General features: G+C 38.5%; 1 protein-coding gene across 4 annotated transcripts in view; it reads left to right on the forward strand.

Moving 5' to 3' along the window:
* Window positions 1–22,321, forward strand: part of SCFD2 (sec1 family domain containing 2) — a 393,579-nt gene that overhangs the window by 11,426 nt on the left and 359,832 nt on the right. For all 4 annotated transcript variants that reach the window (XM_014853490.3, XM_044765961.2, XM_044765962.2 and 1 more), the window contains exon 2: window positions 2,193–2,361. In XM_014853490.3, coding sequence (XP_014708976.1) covers window positions 2,193–2,361 — 169 coding nt within the window. The remainder of the gene's footprint in view (window positions 1–2,192; window positions 2,362–22,321) is intronic.

The following is a 22,321-nucleotide window of genomic DNA, read 5'->3' on the forward strand; positions in this document are numbered from 1 at the left end:
TTTAAGAAAAAATAAGTATGTTATATCTTGACTTCTCATATTCAGAGAGTTTCAAGAGGACTGGATTAGCCAACCGTTTCAATTTGCAGAGGGTTTAATGAACTGAGACTTGCCCAAGACCCCTGAGTGTGGCATAGGGAGGAATGAGCAGCAGCCATATTGTAGGGGCTAAAGAAGTTAGGAAAGGAAGGCAGCACACACGGACCACGTTTCTGGTTTGTGTCTGTGAATGGCAGTCGAAAATAAGAATAACCTGGTGCAGGGCTCAGAATTTGGGCACCAAGTTCAAAGAAGAGTGATTGTAGTGATGGGTGGAGATTGTAGTGATGGGAGCCCCAAATGGAGATACTAGGATTACCTCATGGCATCATGAATTTCTCTCTCTCCACTAGTTCCCTCCTTACTTACTAAAAACTTTTTTTGAGGAAGATTAGCCCTGAGCTAACTACTGCCAGTCCTCCTCTTTTTGCTGGGGAAGCCTGGCCCTGAGCTAACATCATGCCCGTCTTCCTCTACTTTATATGTGGGACGCCTACCACAGCATGGTGTGCCAAGCGGTGCCATGTCCGCACCCGGGATCCGAACCAGCAAACCCCAGGCCACCGAGAAGCCAAACGTGCGAACTTAACCACTGCACCACCAGACCGGCCCCTGGGGCTTAATTTAAAGGTATAATTCACTTAGAGACTTGTGACCCCCCCTGGATGTGAGGGCCACTTATAGTCACTAGGCATTCATTCAGCAAGTATTGAAGGAGCAGCTCGTAATCTGACTGCTGGAAAGAGAATCATAAACCATAGACAACATAAATAAGATGTGGTTCTCTCTAGGCCTAATAAATGAATATTCTACTGGTAGAACAAAAATTCTTTTCTTTAACATCAGAAGTCACCTTAGAAGCACTCATGCTGGCTCTGTCTTAAGTCACTTTTATGGGCCTGATTTTTTTTTTTAATAAACAGTGTGGTTTTTGGACTTGTCTTCCCCAAGTTTGAATTCTTGCTCTATAATTTATAAGTTATGTAATCTTGAGCAACTTACCTAACTGAATCTTCTACTCCATAAGTGACCGTAATGATTCCTACCTATTAGAGCTGTTGTAAGAATTAAGTGGATAATAAATGGGCAGTATGGAACTTAATACCTGGGACATCATAAGCTCTCAATAAATATTAGCTATTGTGATGAAGGTGATGATAGTGATGATGATGATTCCTTGGATTCCTGGTTTGGTCTTTTCTACCCAGTTCTTCTGTCCAATTAATTTGACATGGCAAAAAACAAAGAGAGGTAGAAATAGGGAGACATTAGGAAGCAAAATGTTAATTGATTTGACATGAGTGGGATCAAAACAAGTAGATGTGCCAAGTCCCCGCTCGTTGTTGGAATGAGGTCTTCCAAGCAATGATGGCTTTTGGAAAGGTAACTTGATTTCATGGAAAAAGTGTTAAATTGTGTTGTTGGTCTTGAATTTCAATTTGAGATCATGAATTCATTTGTTATTAAAAGATTTAGTACATGTGAAGCGCCTAGAACAGTGCCTGGTACACAGAAAGCATTCTATAAATGCTTCTATCACTGCAAACTGTTACCATTCATTCATTTATTCTTTCCTTCATCTAGCAAATATTTAGTGAGAGCTTACTACCTGCCAAGTGACCTGCTAGATATGGTGGGTCAAGGGAGGTCTAGATAGGCAGTTGCCATTATGAAGATAAGGTTCTAACAGAGGGGAGATCTGCTATTCCTGGTCAGGTTTCTAAGCCCTTCTGGGTCTTATATCTTCATCAGTAAAATAAAATTTGGCTCTAAAATTTCAGGATAGTATCATCCTATGACACTATTTCCATGGCTGACTATATGCTGATAATTTATTTATTTATTCATTAAATATTTATTGATCCAACCATACGTAGCCACTGTGCCAGGTGCTGGGAATTAGTAGTAACCAGAGCAGACACAGTGCCTGCCGTCAAGGAGCATTAAGTCCAACACACAAGGCACACACTGGCTAGGCACTGGTGAGTTTGATTAGTGATACACAGGGCAAAATACTAGGTTTCTGTTATTGATTTGTGTAAAAGAAACTAAAAATGTATGTTATTCTTGATAGAAGGGCCATTATAAAACATTAGTCCAGCTTCTTTTGCCTCCTGTTTTGTGAGTTTATATTTTCTTGTCTGCTTAAACAGGAGCGGTTGGACATCATGGAGACAACTTGGTAGAGAAGATGCTCTCAGTGCTTCCTCAGCTTCCAGGCCACACCAACGATGTGATGGTTAACATGGTAGAGCTCACTGCACTCCACACCGAGGAGGAGAATTGGAATGCGGTAGCACCAGGCTGTCTCGCGCAATCCAGGTAAGATATGTAGTGTTTTTGTCCACTCATTCCTCTCCCTCCTCCCTTTTCTCTCTCTCCTAGATTGAGTGTTCCTGTAGAAAGGAAACAATAAAGAGTTGGTCTGGTTGAAAAAATTCACAGTGGATAGCATTTAGAAAAAAGCGTTTTTTTCTTAGCTTTGAAATAACCATATCCATTAAACAACAATAAGTCAAAAAGTATGAAATTTCATAGAGGTGTCATTTAGATATAATCTAAGCTTGTTCTCTGGATCAGTTAAGAGACTCAATTTATGCATCTCTGTTTCACAGACTGTTTCACATGGAATTGAGTCCAGGCTTACTCAGTTTCTTTTTCCCAGTGGACTTTTTCCCATGGTTAAATAACAGCCCACGAAGCTATGAAATAGCACATCTTTTTCTACGTACATGATATGCTCTTGGTCCTCAATGGGAGAAGTTCTTATTTCTATGTATATGTTTTCACATGCTTGGAGAAAACAGAGAAAGAAGATGGTGTACTTTATGTTATTTCAAAAATAAAAGAACATTTCTCCAGAGACACGACAATAAAAGGATACAAGAGTTGTCTTCTCTGCTTTATACTTCATCAACAATTCTTATGAGAAAAATCATGTGTTAGAAGGGGAAAAGTGTCTAAGAGTATCTCTTTCCCTTATCTGCATGTGTTCTATTTTTAAACAAAACAGGACCTTTTGGCATTATAGTTTCAAATCTAAACAGTAACAGTTTCTTATCATATTTGGAATTAATTTTCAGCTCCTGAAGTTTTCAGCTTTTTTATAGATAGTTAATAACATTTATTGAATGCCATTATGTATGGGCCAGTGTGGGAAGGGAACAGAAAGTTCTGTACCCTGTCTTTTTTGTATGCTCATACACGCAACAAAAATGTAGGCCATGTGCTCACTTTGGCAACATATATACTAAAAAAAGGCCTGAGGGCTTGCAGCTATACAAACTCAGAAGTAATTGTGATTGGAAATGCTTTTAACTGTTCAAAGTCTATTCAAAAGTTATTATTAAAGGGCCGGCCTGGTGGCACAGCAGTTAAGTTCACACGTTCTGCTTCGGCGGCCCAGGGTTCGTCAGTTCGGATCCCGGGTGCGGACATGGTACTGCTTGGCAAACCATGCTGTGGTAGGCGTCCCACGTATAAACTAGAGGAAGATGGGCACGGATGTTAACTCAGGGCCAGTCTTCCTCGAAAAAAAAAAAAAGTTATTATTAAGGATTCACTGTGATTCTTACTCTGAACTAAGTAATATGAGGGACATAAAAGAATATAAAACATCATTCTTGCCTTCAAGGAATAATTTCTTGTTAGAGTAGTCATGATTTACACACAAGTACAATTAAAAAACAATGGAAATTATATGAAGTCGAGACTCGTGTGTGCTACAGATTATGAATTTTACAAATAAAGTATCAGGTCAGTGTGGTCTTTGTAGATCAATGTGGGCCTTATGGAAGTCTTGGTGCTTGAATTAATTGTGTCTTGAAGGATTTCGGAAAGGAGAAAGGGCTAGCATGAGCATAGATATGGAAACAAGAATGGTCAGGGCGTGATATGATGCGTTGTGAGGAAGAAAGACAACCTCATGGGACCACTACTGCCATCAGCTCTATTAACATTTTTCAGGACTTATTCTGTGCCCCACACATTTCCAGGCATTTTACCTTTGGGAAGTCATTTAAATTTTAAACAACCTAACGAAGTAGGCGTTGTTATTCCCCCATTTTACAGTTAGGGAAACTGAGGCAAAGAGACATTAAGTAATGTAGTTAGCAGGAGGTGGAACTAGAATTTGAGCCCAGAATATTTGACTTCAGAGTTCCTATCTTAACTTCCATATCATCTACGCAGGGGCCTGAGAAAAGCTAGGCTCATGAATAGGTTTAAAGAGACAATGAGAGACAAAAATAAAGTTACTTCTTGGTTTAATTTGGGGAGTTCTATTTGTTTAACATAGTGGTTACACAAACAACAGAAGTCAATTTTGGTTAATTTCAGTGAAAAAGGAATTTGTTAAAGGGGATTGGAAAGCTAACAGGATCAAGGAAGAACTGTTAATCAGATTTTGGAAAGGACAACCAGTTCCAGGGGTCTAGGGGGCACGAACTCGGGAAAAGCCTCTTCAAGGCCTTGACATCCGAGAGACTGCATTTTAATTGTTTTCTTCCTGAGTCATTCAGTTTAAGATTCAGATTGCGGGGGAAAAGGTAAGATTGGCCTAATTTGGGCCTTATGCCCACCCTTTGCCCAGTGGGGGTTGGGGGCAGTTCATACTGACTAAGAATTGTGCCAAGATCATATAGCATTGGGGAGGGGTAGTTCTTTAAAGGAAAACTGAAACATTTATCAAAAGAAGAAGGAAGGGATGCTGTACAGGCAATAACAGTAGATGCCTCTTAATAATAACAGCACACACTTATGAGGGCTTATTGTGTAATAGGCATGGTTCTGATCACGTTATATACAGTAACTTATTTAATTCTCACAACATCTCTCTGAGGTGGGTTCTATTCTCATCCGCTTTTATAGATGAGGAAGGAGGTTAGATAACACACCTAAGGTGACACACAGCTAGAAGTGGTGGGGTCTGTATTTGAACCCAGAGAGTCTGGCTTTAAAGTCAGTGCTTACCATTACTCTATGCCGCTTCCACAGAAGCCTAAGATAATTACAAAGAGAACAAGTGTGCTCCCCAGAGAAGTCTGCAAAAAGAGAGAAGAATTGAATTCATCATTAATGAGCAGGAAAAGCGAATTCTGAGAAGTGTAGTCAGACAAGTGTAGGAATCAAGATGTCTCTTAGATTTACGAGTACTATTTTGATTATGGCCAATTTATTTAACCTTGACTCCTTAAGCACTTATTCTACCCCAAGCTTAGTCCAAGGCTTGAATCAAACCAGTCTTGGAATCCCATTTCCCTTGCCAGTGATTGTTTCAGAAATGGGGAGGTGGCAGGAGAGAAAGTCTTCTTAGGGCTTCTTGAGCAGGTCTTTTTGCTTCTGAGAGGAGAGTCAAGAAAGAGACACACTTTCCCCTTCCTCCTACTCTCCTCCCCTAGCTCCCAGGGCTCTGATATAAGTACTAAAACTACTGCAGCCATTTTTGCTCACATGGAGCTAACACATGCAGGTGACGTGGTCAAGGGGCCATGGAAAAGCAGCTATGGGATCCTGTGTCTGGACCTTATATGATGTAGGCGAGGATAGTTCCTTATTGTTGAAGCCAAATTGAGTTGCTGTTTTCTATTACTTGCAACCAAAGCCGTCCTAACTGACACATTTTCTGTACTTCATTATTTCATCTATAAAATGAGGTCATTGGCCTAAATGACTTCTAAGTCTCTTGGGTTTAGATAAAAATTCTTCCTAACTGAGCTCCTGCTGTGACTCAGCTCTGCCTCTGGGCACTTATGGCTGAGTTCATTTATATATATTGCCCCCTCCCGGTCTTCGTTTTCAGTGAGGCCTTTTCCTCTCACTACAAGTATTGTTATGGGATATGAGCTTTGAGTGCCATCTGAGTATGAGAGTGTGGTCATATATGTCAAAGGCAGTGATGAGTTCTAGAAGGATCTGAATAAAGAAGAAAGCTTTGATGAGAGCAGGTTTGGTGAAATAGCAAGACTGGAAGTCAGGTTGCAGACGATGAAGAGATAGGTGGTGAGAAAATTATAAGCAAATAAAGGTCAAAAGCAATAATTCAGAGAAAAATGGTGTTTCTTTACAATTGCTTGGAAGACTAAGAGAATTGTACTGATTAATTTCTCTCCAAAAGAGGAGTGGAAATAAATTACAGCTTTCCTAGCATATACTGTCCTTCCATCAAAATAAAAACAACCACTACTACCTCCAAAACCACTCCCCAGAAACTTCTCAGTGAAATGCATATGAGGATAAAAAAGTTAGTACTAAAATGCAAAACAGATGGTTGCTTGGCAATAAATAATGTGCATGCAATGGAATAATCTTTTAAAAAGCAAGTCTTTAATAAGCCTTGACAATCAAAATTGATTGCTATTATAATTTTTCTAAAAGGCTGTTTGCAATGATGGCAATTGAAGTTACTGCCAATGCAAATAAGAAATCGATAACTTAAATGCATTATAACATGACTTTCTAGTGCCTATCCATTGGTCCCTGGATTATGTGGAATATTTTATACAGGAAGGAGGCAGAATCTTTTCAGTTCTTATGTTTTCCTTCTGTTGAAGCGGGTTTTTATTCTCTGCCTCAGTTCCACTCTCCCTAATCTATTACTCTTTTAGTTCCTTGAGCACCTTTCACCTGATGCCCCCCTACCTGCATTTACTACGTCTGTGCTTGGTGCCTCTGGCTCTGATCTAACCCAGCACCCATAGTGCTGCAGGTTCTGCTTGGTCCAGGACCCACTTCTCTCATTGCTCCCCATATGCCTCACAGTGAAAGCCAAAGGCCTTACAATAACCTATGGGACCATGTACCAGCTGGCTTCCTGGTTTCTCTGTGACCTCATCTCTTATTCTTTCCTCCTTACTCATTCCTTTCCAGCCACATTAACCTCTTTTCTGTTCCTCCAGTAGGGCTCTCATTGTCCTGCCACAGGGCTTTAGCTCTTGAAGTTCCTCCTGCCTAGATTGTTCTTCCTGTAGATATACGCTTGCCTTGCATTTCCTTTCTTCCTCTGGGTCTTTCTTCCTTCTTAGTTAGGCCTTTTCTGTCCACTCAGCACTTCATATTTCCTTTCCTGACTTTATTGTTTTTCTCCTTAGCACCTACCTCTTTCTAATATAATTGTTTATGTTGTATTCTTGTCTCTCCCTCTTCCAGAGAGCCGTGGAGAAAACTCCCCAGTAAAGAGTTCCAGGAGAGGAGGGATATTTGTCTCTTTTATTCGCTGCTATGTCCCCAGTGCCTAGAACAGTGCCTGGCACTCCAGAGATATTTGTTGAGGGAGTACATGGCAATGGATGCTGCCAGGGCAGGATCCATTAGTGGAGTGGCGTGCTGGACTAAGATAGAGAGGGTGAAGCCAAATCAGAGTGTAGGAGAGGTTATTTTGGGGATGTCTAGACTCTATTGAATATTTGAAACATTCTCATTGCGTTAGCAAAATTGACCCAGCAATTCTACTTTTAGGACTTTATTTCATGGATGTAATTTGCACACGTGTAGAATGATATATACATTCATTAATCACTACAGGATTTGTAATAACAGGACTAGAAATAGCTTCAATGTCTATCAGTTCAGTAAATTGTGGTACACTCATACAATGGAATAATATTCAGCTATTAAAATAGAATGAAGAATGAAGAAGTTGTTTATATACTGATAGACAATGAGCTCAATTACATACTTCAACTGAAAAAAGCAAGGTGTTTGTGAAATATGTATTCACATTTGCTTGTCATGCATTACATATATCTGGAAAAACGTGTACAGAACTTATGACGTTGGCAGCCTCTGTAAAGGGGTGCTGGGTGGCTGGACATATACTGAGACGTTGGTGAGATGAATGAAGGTGAAGAAAGAGGGAGATGTCTTACTACATATATCAATTTGTGTGTTTGGAATTTTCAATCATGTGAATGTATTTCCTATTAAAAATAAATAGAAATTAGATTTAAATAAAAACTTTACTTCCTTAAGCTAGTTTAAGATAGGATTCTGTGCTCCTATGAAGGAAAGTTGCTGTCTCTTACTTTGGAACCTCTACGAAGCTTCTCCCCCCACATCGTCTTCCTTCCCCAGTGAACCATTCTTTACTCTAAAACTTCTATCAAAACGTGAAAAAACTACCCTGTAATTACTTGTTACATGTCTGTCATCCCTACTAGACTGTAAATTCCTTAAAGATAGTAACTATGCTTGGCACTCTTAGGAAGTGCTAGTAAGTTGAATAGTAAAATGAACAAATGACATAAATCTTAGTAGATTTGAGACCAAGTATAAAAATGACGACATAAATCCATGAAAAACCTTATCTACTTCATTTTAGCACTTAAGTCACTGTCTAGTCTTGTCGATTGGTTTTATTATATTTATATATATATATATAAAATTTATTCCATTAAGTTCCTGCAGACTAATAGGAATTTTCTAAATACTTTTCCCCAAATGCACCTATTGCCTAGGTCAGTGAGAAGGAAGGCAGGTAGCATTGAGTGCCTGAATTTTGTCAGGCATTGGGCTAGATGGTTTAAAATGCCTTATTTCACTTAATTCTAAAAGCAACTCTACAAGGTCTCTATTGTTCTTTTTCTGTTTTTATAGAAGTTGAGAGAAAGAGACTTAAGTGACTTGCCCTAAGTGATTGAATCAGGTCCTTAAAAATAGATGTTTTCTTTCCTTCTGTATTATTGAGGTATAATTTACATATAACATTACAGTAGTTTCGGTGTACAACATGATGATTTGATATTTGTATACATTGTGAATTATCACCACAATAAGTCTAGTTAACATCTGTCACCACACATAGTTAAAAAAATTCAAATGAGAACTTTTAAGATCTACTCTCTTAGCACTTTCCAAGTATGCAATACAGTATTACTAACTACAGGCACCATGCTGTACATTGCATCCCCATGACTTATTTATTTTATAACTGGAAATTTGTATCTTTTCACTACCTTAGTACATTTCGCCCACCCCCACCTCTGGCAGCCACCAATCTATTCTCTGTATCTATGAGCTTGGTTTAAGAAAAATTATTTTTTAATTTGAAAGCACATTTCTTTTCTACTATACCATACCAACTCAACACATGCTTAGTTGAATGGATGTATAAATAAACCAAGGAATTCAGAAATTACGGTACTTTGGTTTATAAAAAGCAATATTTTAAGTCCAGATTTCTTGTTAGTTTTTACATTGGAGATGGAATGTTTTCTTCCTAAACTATAGAGCAATGGAATAGAGTAGATCTTATAGATAAGAGACAAATGCAACAGTGGTTTCAACCTAAATACCAATGAGCCAATTTTTTGTTAACTTTCACACTGTTAAGTAACCTGGTAATGATGTATGTTAAGTCACTAACTGGAATCTCAAAGTCAAAAATTGTTAAATCACCGCTAAATAGTGATAAATTTGTTCCTTCTTTCCTTTGTTTCCAAATACCAATTAAATATCACTATTAAAGAGACAATAACATTTTTAGAGGGAAGAAAGGTAATTTTTCTTAGAGCAAAATCAAAGGTGCTACTTTGATTTTAAATTTACCTACAGATAGAATTATTAAACTTGGATGGAAACATTAAGTAACTATATATTTAGTGTTGACTTAGAGGTGGAGAGCCAGCACAGTACACGCTGTGGGCATCTCCTCTTCCCTGCTTGGACCTCCCTGCAAAATGGCATTTTTTTTACTTTTCATGTAAACATTGCAAATTGAGGAGAAGAAAGGCTTACTTCTCAGCATACAGCTTGCTATATTTAACTTTCTAAAAGAATTCTAAAGATCATCTGGTCTCAGTTATGGGTTTAGAAAAGATAATTAAGAATTTGTGGATAGTGGGGTGAAATAAATTAGGGTCCTTTTCTGAAAGTGAAGGGATAAAAGTGTCCGCTAAAAATTAAATAATTTAGTATGCCAGAGACATTTAAGTTCTATTTCTTGATGAAGAATTATGTTTAATAGTTATATTTTTCAGAATTCTCCTTTTTAAAATGCATATTAGGAAGAGAAGGCTTGAAGGTAGAAATAATTGTTCTGTAATTGCTCACATATTACAACTCTGGCATGGTATGTATTAGTTAAGGAACGCGCAGGCAATCCCCAAAATCTTTTTCATATTGAAAAATTTAAAATGGTTTTGTGGTCTCTGTGTTGTGAGAAGACTGAACTCTGGGTCATTGTGGCTGTGGGATCCATAATTTAAATGCAAACTATGGCTCCTTTAAACAAAGCCAGGAACTCTGAAGTTAGCTAAAATGGAAAAGGATGGATGGAAAGACTCATTACATTTAAATGACAAGTTCCTAATTATGTTGATATTTACTGCCAAGTAAAAGTCAACAAGTCCAAAAATCTAACTCCTGGGGAGTTAATCAACCACAACCTTTATTGGGGTGCTTCTCAAGCTTATGTTGTATAGACCAGAGTGTATTCAAGAGCATGCCAGGATTGTCCCACAGCTCTGGTTTCAGCTTTTCTCCTCTAATGTCTGCTGGTATTCTTGCCCGAGGGCCTTTTTCCTTGCTTTTCTTTTACCTCTGCCTTCTAATAATAATGACACCCTGGGATAATGACTGGTGGGGGAGTGGCTGGGATCAACAGGGTGTAGGTGTCCTTCTAGCAAAGCTTGAAGGAGAAGAAATTAAAAACAGAATGAGGAGATGGTTTTAACAGTGAAAAAAAGCTTTTTTGTGGCTCGAGACAGGTGAGGTCTGAAATCCAGAAAGTCTATTTGGGTAAAACATGGGTGGAAATATAGAAGTGAACCCTCCAACAATGTACATATGTATTGTAATTTATTTATCCAAAATCTTTATTAATTGACTACTGTGTGCCAGGTGCTTGTGGAAGACAAAATCTCTGCCCTCATGGAACTTATTTTAATGGGAGAGACAGACAGCAAACAGAAAAACAAGTGAATATACAATGTTAGCTGGGGATAGATGCTCTGAAGTAACTAAAGCTGGGTAAGGGAATCAAGAGTGATTAGGAATTTGGGATGGTGAGGAGTATAGAGGAGAGAGAAAAGGCCTTTCTGAGGAAATGGTCTTTCAAGCAGAGACTTCAGTGAAGCAAATTGCAAGCCTCGTGGGTACCTGGGGCTAGAACATTCCAGCCTAGGGAAAGGACTAGTTGTTCAAAGATAACTAACTCATTGTGGTGTTAGTTTGTGTTTCCCTAATGGCTAATGATGTTGAACATCTTTTCCTGTATTTATTTTCCATCTGTGTATTCCTTTAGATATATGTCTCTTCACATCTTTTGCCTATTTTCTAATTGGAATTTTGATTGTTGGGTTTATATAAGCCTTTGTCAGATAAGTGATTTGCAGATGTTTCTCCTAGTCTGTAATTTGTCTTTCATGCTCTTAACAGGGCCTTTTCACAAAACAAAAGGTTTTTAATTTTGGTGAAATTATTGCTTTTTCCTTTTATGGGTTGTGCTTTTGGCATCAAATTTAACAATTCTACCTAACCCTAGATTCTGATTTTCTATGATTTTTGTCTAAAAGTCTTATAGTTTTATATTTTGCATTTAAATCTGTGATTAATTTTGAGTTAATTTTTTTACAAGATGTAAGACAGGTCCAAATTCTTTTTTTTGCCCTTGCCTATGCATGTCCAATTGCTCCAGGACCTTTTATTTTCCCTTTATTGAATTGCTTTAATACCTTTGAAAAAAATCAGTTGATCATATTTGCTTGGACCTATTTCTGGGTTCTCTATTTTGTTCCATCAATATGTATGTCTATCCTTCTACCAATACCACACAGTCTTGATTACTATAGCTATACAATGTCTCAAAGTCACGTGGACTGATTCTTCTTATTTTAACTTCTTTTTCAAAATTGTTTTTGCTGTTTTAGTTCCTTTGCCTTTCTATATAAAATTTACAATAATCTTATCTGTATCTACAAAAAAATATTGCTGGGATTTTGATCGAAATTGCATTAAACATGTATCAATTTGGGGAGAATTGACTTCTTTCCTATGTTGAATCTTGCACCCATAAACTTCGTGTATGTCTTCATTTATTTAGATTATCTTTGGTTTTTTTTATCAATGTTTTATACTTTTCAGCATACAAGTCCTCTATGCATTTTGTTGGATTTACACATTAAGTATTTCATTTTTTGAGCAATTATAAATGTTACTGTAACTTTAATATCTGTGTCCACATGTTTATTGATAGTATGTGGAAATACAATTGATTTTTGTATATTAATCTGTAGTCTTCAACCTTGCTAATTTACTTATTAGTTCTAGGAGTTTTTCTGTTAGATTCCTTGGAATTTTATGTGTGGATAATCATGTCATCTGTAAATAGGGACAGTTTTAGTTATTTCTATATGACCTGTGTGTCTTTTATTTCCTTTTAAGTCTTATTGCTCTGACTAGTATTTCCAGCATTATGTTGAATAAGAATGATAAGAGACATCTTAGCCTTGTTCCAAATCTTAGGGGGAAAGCATTCAGTATTTCACCATTAAGAATAATGCTCTCTGTAGGGATTTTTTTGAAGATACTCTTTATTTACTGAGGAGGTGTCCCTTCATTTCTGTTTCTCTGAGAGTTTTTTTCATGAATAGGTGTTGAATTTTGTCAAAGGTTTTTCTGCATCGATTGATATAATCATGTGATTTTTCTTCTTTAACCTGTTAATGTGGTGGATTACATTGATGGATTATTTTTATTATGTTTAATCTATTTTATGATATCTCTTGAGATTTTCTCTTTGGCTGATGGATTATTTAGAAGTGTGTGGTTTAGTTTCCATATGTTTGGAGATTTTTCATGTTATATTTCTGTTATTAATTTTGAGTTTGTTTCCATTGTGGTTGGAGAACACACTCTGCATGATTTCAACTATTTTAAATTTGTTGAGGTTTGCCTTATGGCCCAGGATATGATCTATCTTTATATGTGTTCCGTGAACAGTTGAAAAGAATGTGTATAATGCTATCATTGGTTGGAGTGTTCTATAATTGTTGATTATGTTCTTTTGGTTTATGGTATTGTTGAGTTCTTATATATGCTTGCTGATTTTGTCTAGTTTTTATATCTATTGTTGAGGGGGGCGATGAAATCTCCAACTATAATTGTGAATTAGTCTAGTTTTTCTTTCAGTTCTATCAGTTTTTGTTTCTCAGATTTTTTAGCTTTGTTATTTGGTGCATACCCTTTCAGACTGCTCGGTCTTCTTGATACATTGATGTTTTTTTCATTATATAGTGTCCCTCACTATTTTTGGTAATTTTCTTTGCTTTGAAGTATACTTTATCTGATATTAATACAGCCAATCCTGCTTTCCTTTGCTTAATTTTTGCATGATATATATATATGTGTGTGTGTGTATATATATATATATATATATATATATAATTTTTTTTTTTGCTGAGGAAGATTAGCCTTGAGCTAAAATCTGTTGCCAATCTTCTTGTTGTTGCTTGAGGAAGATTAGCCCTGAGCTAACATCTGTGCCAGTCTTCCTCTAATTTATATGTGTATTGCCACCACAGCATGGTTGATGAGTGGTATATGTCCATGCCCAGGATCTGAACCCACGAACCTGGGCCACCAAAGAAGAGCCTTCCAAACTTAACTCCTAAGCCACAGGGACAGCCCCATGATACATTTTTTCACTTCCAACCTGCAATATCATTATATTTGATGTGAATTGTTATGGAAAGCACATGTTTGAGTCGTGTTTTTTAATCCAATCTGCCAATCTCTGTCTTTAATTTGTGTCTTTAGACTATTTACATTTAATGGAATTATTAATCTGTTAGGGCTTGAGTCTGCCATTTTAGCTTTTATTTTCTGTTTGTTTGTTTTTCATTTCTCTGTTTCTTTTTTAACTAGTCTTCCTGGCAGTCACTTGAACATTTTTTTAGAATTCCATTTGGTTTGTGTATTCAATTTACAGCGTTTTTGAGTATAACTCTTTGTATAACTTTTTCAGTGGTTGCACTAGTTACTACATTTTATATATACATAGCTCATCACAATCTACTGGTGGTGTCATTTTACCTAATTAAGTGAAATGCAGAAAGCTTACCTCCCATTATTTCCCTTTACCTTCCCACACTTAATATAATCATCTTAAATATTTCCTCTACATACAATTAGAAACACATTAGACAGTGTTATAATTTTTGCTCCCACCATCAAACATGGTTTAAAAAACTCAAGAGAAGAAGGAATGTTGATTGTATTTACCTATAGTTTTGCTTACCGTGTTGTTTCCTTCTTTCTTTCTCCCTTCCTTCCTTCCGTTTCAAGATTTCTTTTTTTATTTGTTTTCTTTTTAGAGAATTTTGTTTAGTCATTCTTTTAGAATAGGTTTGCTGGTGACAAAATCTCATAGCTTTCTTTCATCTGAGAATATTTTTATTTCCCCTCATATTTAAATGATATTTGCACTGGATATAGTATTTGGGTTAACCATTTTCTTCTTTCAACACTTGAAATGTGTTGTGCCATTTTCTTTTGGCCTCCATGATTTCTGATGAGAAATCCACTGTCATTTGAATTATTTTTCCTCTATACATAGGGTATCATTTATCTGTTGTTGCTTTCAAGATTTTTCTTTGTCTTCAGTTTTCAGAAGTTCAACTATGATGTATCTTGTTGTGGATTTCTTTGGGTTTACTCTGTTTGGGATTTACTCAGCTTATTGTATCTATAGGTGTATGTCTTATGCAAATTTGGGAAGTTTTCAGCCATTATTTCTTCCAGTAATTTTTATCCCTACCCACTTTCTTCTCTTCTTCTGGGATGCCAATGATAGAGATGAGTTTCCTATTGCTGCTGTAGCAAACTACCACAAACTTAGAGGCTTGAAACAATATAAATGTGTTCTCTTAGTGTTCTGGAGGTCAGGAGTCTAGAATAAGTCTTATAGACCTAAAGTCAGACTGTTAGCAGGGCTGGTTACTTCTGGCAACTACAGGGTAAGTTCTATTCCTTGCTTCTTCTGGATTCTAGAGGCTGCCCTGTCATTCCTTGGCATGTAGCCACATCATTCTAATCTGAACTTATATTTCACATTGCCTTTTCCTCTGACTCTGACTCCCCTTGTGTCCCTCTTGTAAGGACTGTTATGATTATGTTGGGCCCATCTGGATGGATTTTATTATTGGAGCAAAGTTTATAAAACTGTGAAATGCACAAATGGAATCATATAGTATGTACTCTTTTGCATCAGGCTTCTTTTACTAATCATAATATTTTGAGATTCACCGTATTGTTTTTATCCCTTTTTAATACTGAATTGTGCTATTCCATTACACGAATATAGCACAGTTTGCCTAGCTATTTTGCTGTTTATAGAAACCTAGTCTGTTTCCAGTTTTTTACTATTATGAATAAAATGATTGTGAACATTCTTGAACAAGTGTTTTTGGGGAGATGTACTGTCATTTCTCTTTCCTTTCAGTGAAATTGCTGGGTTATAGTTTCATTTTAGTGGAATTGCTATGTCAAAGGATTGTTTCTGTTTAGTTTTAAAAGAAACTGCCAGATGTTTTTCTAAAGTGATTGTACTATTTTGCTCTCTCACCAACAATGCATGTGAGTTCTGGTTGATCCACATTCTTGCCAATGTTTGATATTGTCCATTGTTATGGACTGAATTGTGTCCTCCACAATATTCATATGTTGAAGCTCTGATCCCCAGTGCCTCAGAATGTGACTATATTTGGAGATAAGGCCTTTAAAGAGCTAATTAAGTTAAAATGAGTTCCTTAGGATGGGCTTTAATCCAATGTGATTGGTGTTCTTATAAGAGGAGAAGATTACGACATACAGAAAGACACCAGACACAGAGAAAAGGCCTTGTGAAGGCACAGCAAGGTGTGCATCTGCAAGCCAGGGAGAGAGGCCTCAGAATAAACCAGACTTGCTGACATGTTGATCTTGGACTTCTAGCCTCCAGAACTGTGAGAAAATAAATATCTGGGGCCAGCCCCGTGGCCAAGTGGTTAAGTTCGCACGCTCCACTGTGGCGGCCTAGGGTTTTGCTGGTTTGGATCCTGGGCGTGGACATGGCACCGCTCATCAGGCCACGCTGAGGCAGCGTCCCACATGCCACAACTAGAAGGACCTGCAACTAAGATATACAACTGTGTACCAAGGGGAGTTTGGGGAGATAAAGCAGGAAAAAAAGAAAAAAAAGATTGGCCACAGTTGTTAGCTCAGGTGCCAATCTTTAAAAAAATAAAAAAATAAAAAAATGAATATATAAGTTTGTGTTGTGTAGGCCACCTAGTCTGTGGTATTCTGTTACAACAGCCCCAGCAGACTAATACATCCCTTGTTTTGATTTTAGTCATTCTTGGGGGTTGTGAAGTGATACCTCATTGGGGTTTGAATTTGCATTTCCACGATGATTAATGATACTAACCACTTTTTCATGTACTTATTATGGAAAAATTGTAGTCCTCATACATTGCTGGTAGGAATATAAAATGGTGCAGCAGCTGTGAAAAACAGTTTGGGAGTTCCTCAAAACTTAACCTGTAGAATTAATGTATGATCCAGCAGTAACATTCCTAGGTATATTCACAAAAGAATTGAAAACAGGCATTCAAACAAAAACTTTTACTTGAATATTTGTAGCAGCATTATTCCCAATAGCCAAAAGGTGGAACAACAAATGTTCATCACAAGATAAACAGATAAACAAAATTTGTATATATCCATACAATAAAATATTATTCAGCTATAAAAAGGAATGAAGTACTGATAGATACTACAATGTAGAGGAACCTCAAAAACGTTTTGCTGAGTGAAAGAAGCCAGACACAAAAGGTCACATATTGCATGATTCCATTCATGTGAAATATCCAGAATAGATAAGTCTGTTGAGACAGGAAGCAAAATAGTGGTTGTCAGAGTGGGTGGAGGCAGGCAGAGGGAAAGACTGCTAAATGAGTATGAAGTTTCCATTTGGGGTGATAAAGATGTTTGGAACAAGATAGAGGTAATCGTAGAACAGTGTGAGTGTAATAAATGCCACTGAATTGTACACTTCAAAATGGTTAATTTTCTGTTACATATATTTTATGTCATTGAAAAAATAATTGAATGATGTAAGTGGCTGTGAGATATCCTTAAATAACCTCACATTCAGTTCTTTAATACAAAGTCAAGTTTGGTAGAGTATAAACTTCTTTTCCAAATATTTCAGCTTCCCTCCTTTCCTTCTGGGGAAGACATCCCCAACCTGCAACCAAGGCCTGGCAGTATTGCACGCTCAGGCCAATATATATAGGCTGAAGCCATGCTTTAAGAGACAACGTGTGGTTGACACATCTCTTCTCTCTTAACCTCAACAACTAGCCATGTTCAGCCTGGATTCTGGAATGAATATGAGGCGGAGCAGAACCCAACCAATTCTTAGTAAATCTAAGATACAAGTAGGAAATACACTTTTGTTGTTATAAGCTACTGAGATTTTTGGAGTTATTTATTACCCCACTTTAACCTACTCTATTCTGATTGATACATCAGGTAATAAAATCTCAAGATGGTTGAATTTCAGGTGACTTTTATTTCCCTTTATTTTTATGTATTTTCTGAATTCTTCAAAAATAGCATATATTATTTACATATTCAGAAAAAAATAATAAAATTATTTTCGGGGCCAGCCCTGTGGCCAAGTGGTTAAGTGCGCACCCTCCGCTTCAGCGGCCCAGGGTTCGCTGGTTTGAATCCTGGGTGCGGACCTACACACAGCTCATTGAGCCGTGCTGTGACGACATCCCACATAGAGGAACTAGAAGGACTTACAACTAGGATACACAACTATGGACTGGGGCTTTGGGGAGAAAAAACAAAAAAGAGGAAGATTAGCTAGAGATGTTAGCTCAGGGTCAATCTTCCTCACCAAAATTATTTTTATTGTGGAAAAATATTTAAAAAGTTGAAAAATAATTGAAAGCAATGTTTTTTCTAGTAATCTTCCATAAGTTGTTAATGATTGTTCTTACTGATAAACTATAAACTCATAGAGGGCAGGAACATTAATGGATTGAATGCATTACCCTCACTGTTTCTGAGTTTTTAAGAAATTATGATTATCTCCATTTATAATTCCAAATTATTTTTCCCACAGTAATATCAATTTAGAATATTCAGTGTCTACTTAATGACTCAGTTTATCTAGTATTTTCTAGGGATATATCTTGTGCAAGACCTTTCTCTTAACTAACATTTTGCCCATTTTCGTAACTGACTACTAAATTATACTCTTTGGCAAAAGCATTGACCCAAGAATTTAGATCTCTATATATTTTTTCATAACCTGAGATTTTTATCTTCTTGTGTGGGAGAGAAAAGAGTACTTCATAAGGGCTTAAAATGCATCAGGGATTACTTATGTTCTTAATTTAATCACCCAAACAATCCTTGAAGTGAGTATCATTATTTTTATTGCAGAAAGCGAAAAACTGGAGCTCTTAGAAATTAGTTAACTTGTTAAAGGTTGTGGAACTAGCAAAGAGATTGCCCTGGATTTTGAGCTCAGGTTCTGATTACAGAACTCCTCTTTTTTCTTTTACACTGAAAGTTGCCTCTATATTTATATTTTATTTGTAGAAGGCCACACTTTATATGTGAAATAATATCACTTTCTTTTTCTGCCAGGATTATCCTTACCTTTTTTTCCCCTGGGATTTTATCACTAAGTACTACATTGCATAAGTATTTTAATTATGGCTTTTCCAATGTTAGAATTCAATTTTGATAATTGCTTTATGGACCATATTAATGATGGAATGAGTAAAGAGATTTTCAGAATACAGCCAAAATCTGTTATTGCCCAACACTAGTCTGTGACTGTATTTCTCCTTTTCTGTGAGGTGCACAGTGTAAGAGTTTCTGAGGGCTTTACGTATTGTACAGTTTGGCTTTACTTATAATTTAGGATTTCCTTTGTTTCAAAGATCCCCGTCCTTTAAAAAATGTCAGGCTCCCCAAGGAAGGAGCCACAGGTCCTCAGAGCCTATATTTTATACAAAGAGATTACTGTGAGCATTTTGAATTAAATTGTTTCAGCAGCACCCAACATAATTTTTAACTTAGGAGAAGGGTGGTGAACATTTAGGTGATTGGTATTACTGAGTTTTCTTCTTGCATTTACTTAGAACAGTGTTTTCAAACTTTGTTAACTGTAGAACATCTTATTCATATACTGGACTTTTAGCTTTTAGCTACTTGATATTTTTCTTTGAACTGATTGATACCAGTTTTTAAAAAATTTTCAAGTGATGAGAGGGGGGGATCCAAGATGGCGCCGTGAGTAGTCCTCTTTGTCTCTCCCCCTTCGAGTCTACAATTATTTGGACACTTATCGCTTAACAAAGGATATCCAGACAGCATCTCAGGACGTCTGAGAGACCCACGCGACTATACATCGGAAGGCGGACAGACTTTCCTCCGGGAGGATATGGAAATAGATGAAAACTCTCCGACCCTGACCGAACAGCCTAGTACCCGCAAGCAGCTTTCTTCCAATGGACGCCCCCAGAAGATCAACACACATCTAGGGCAGGAGCGAGCACACAACAGAGGAGCGACGGTGGAAACAGGTGACCAGAACCCTACCTAAACCCCCCGCAATTACTCCTAAACGCAGAGGGAAACTTTGGAGTTGCACACCTGGGCCCGTGGGGAGAGTCTCTCCCTGCCATTGGCGGGGAGATCCCGCCTGGTGTTCGCGGCGCCTGGAGGGTCCCAGAGAGAGTCGCTGAGGGTACGGAGGTACCCCGGCTGCCACTGCCTGCACGGTGGGGCTAGGGATTGCCAGAGATCTCCGAGCAGACTGGGGCTGGGGGAAGCTCCAGAGGCCGGCTCTGCGCCCCGGAGGGGAAGGTCCAGAGTTCTGCCCAGGCAGCAGAGAAAACTCTCTGTCTGCCATTAGCAGAGGGGCCACGCCCAGCATTCAACTCTGGGAAAGTCCCGGAGAGAATCCCAGAGGGCGAAGTGACCTCCAGCTGCTGTTGCCTGCCCCGTGGGGCTAGGGATTACCGGAGATCTTGGAGAGGACTGGGACAGGGTGAAGCTCCAGAGGCCCGCTCCGTGCCCCAGAGTGGAAGCTCCAGAGTTCTGCCCGGGCAGCAGACAAAACTCTCTGTCTGCTATTAGCGGAGGGGCTACGCCCAGCATCCACAATACCAGGAGGGTCCCGGAGAGGAGAATATCAGGCAGGGCAGCAGCTGACCAGCTACCACTGAAATCAGGATCTTCGGCTATCCCCCAAGACAGGGCAAAGGGCTCCCCAAGTTCCTGGGGAACAGGACTGGGGCTGGGGGGAGTTCCAGTGACCCAGCTCCGTAGCCTAGGGGGAAACCCTACAGGCTCACAGCAGCCTCAGGGAAAGCCTCTGCACAGCACTAGTAGAAAGCACCCATCCGGCAGCCACAAGGCTGGAAGACCCCGGGACAAAAGTAGCATAGCTAGGTGAACTAACCACAGACTGTAGAAGATGCCAATAGCTCTCCTGCGACCCACAGTGGACAAGTGAGATTTTGTGGGTGCCGACAGCGACGGAGCAACAAATATAAGTGATCCCACCCCTGGCCGCTGGAAAAGCCCATGACACCGTTGCAGACCCCAAGGAGGGAGCACGTCTAGGTGGGCTGCAACAGTAGGCACCAGCAGCCTGAAGCCCCCCTGTGACGGCCCCCACGGCAGAGGAGGGAATCCAAAGGACCACTGTGACTACGAGGAGGGGCCCAGGCCCAGCTAGCAACTGCGGACAGGGTTCCTGGTTGGTGCAGTATAAACAGCGGCTCCCCCACCGCAGCAGCTGAAACAAGTGAAAGGAGCAACTAAACTCTATCTCTATGCAGAGGCACAAATCAAAAACATCAAGCAATATGAAAAAATACATTAAATCTCCAGAACAGAAAGAAAATAACAAATACACAGAAAACAATCCCAAAGAAAATGAGATATATAACCTAAATGATGATGACTTCAAAACAGCGATCATTAAAATACTCAATGAGTTAAGAGAGAATTCTGACCGACAACTCAACGAGTTCAGGAGCTATGTCACAAAAGAGTTTGATACGATAAAGAAGAACCAAACAGAAATATTGGAAATGAAGAACACAATATAGGAGATTAAGAAAAATCTAGATGCTCTGAACAGTAGGGCCAATAATATGGAGGAAAGAATTAGCAATTTGGAAGATGGCAATATAGAATTGCTGCAGGCAGAGGAGGAGAGAGAAGCAAGACTAAAAAGAAATGAAGAAACTCTCCGAGAATTATCAGACACAATTAGGAGATGCAACGTAAGGATTATAGGTATACCAGAGGGAGAAGAGAAGGAGAAAGGGGCAGAAAGCCTATTCCAAGAAATAATGGCTGAGAACTTCCCAAATCTGGTGAGAGAGATGGATCTTCAGGTGACAGAAGCCAATAGATCTCCAAACTTTATCAATGCAAGAAGACCAACTCCACGGCATATAGTAGTGAAGCTAGCAAAAGTCAACGACAAGGAGAAAATACTAAGAACAGCCAGGCAAAAGAAACTAACCTACAAAGGAACCCTGTCAGGCTATCAGCAGATTTCTCAGCAGAAACTTCACAGGCTAGAAGAGAGTGGCATGATATATTCAAAAATCTGAAGGACAAAAATCTACAGCCGAGAATTCTCTACCCAGCGAAAATATCCTTCAAATACAATGGAGAAATAAAAACTTTCCCAGATAAACAAAAATTAAGGGAGTTCATTGCCACAAAACCTCCTCTTCAGGAAATCCTCAGGAAAACCCTCATTCCTGAAAAATCCAAAAAAGGAAAGAGGCTACAAAACCAAGAGCAGAGGAGATAAGTAGAAGGACAACAACAGAGAGTAGCAGCTCTTCATCAGAACAGATTAAACCATGGGACGAGAAACAAAGGAAATTGAAGAAAACCGGAAAACAAGACACAAAATGGTAGTGGTAGGCCCCCACATCTCAATAATCACTCTAAATGTAAATGGATTGAACTCCCCAATCAGAAGACACAGAGTGGCAGGATGGATCAAAGAACAAGACCCAACAATATGCTGCCTCCAGGAAACACACCTCAGCCCCAAAGACAAACACAGACTCAGAGTGAAGGGATGGAGAACAATACTCCAAGCTAATAATGAACAAAAGAAAGCAGGTGTCGCTATACTAATATCAGACAAGGTAGATTTCAAAGCAAAACAGATAAAGAAAGACAAAGAGGGACAGTATATAATGATAAAAGGGACTCTCCACCAAGAAGACATAACACTTAT

This window comes from Equus asinus, chromosome 3 (assembly GCF_041296235.1).
Source record: "Equus asinus isolate D_3611 breed Donkey chromosome 3, EquAss-T2T_v2, whole genome shotgun sequence".
NCBI classification, from domain to species: Eukaryota; Metazoa; Chordata; class Mammalia; order Perissodactyla; family Equidae; genus Equus; species Equus asinus.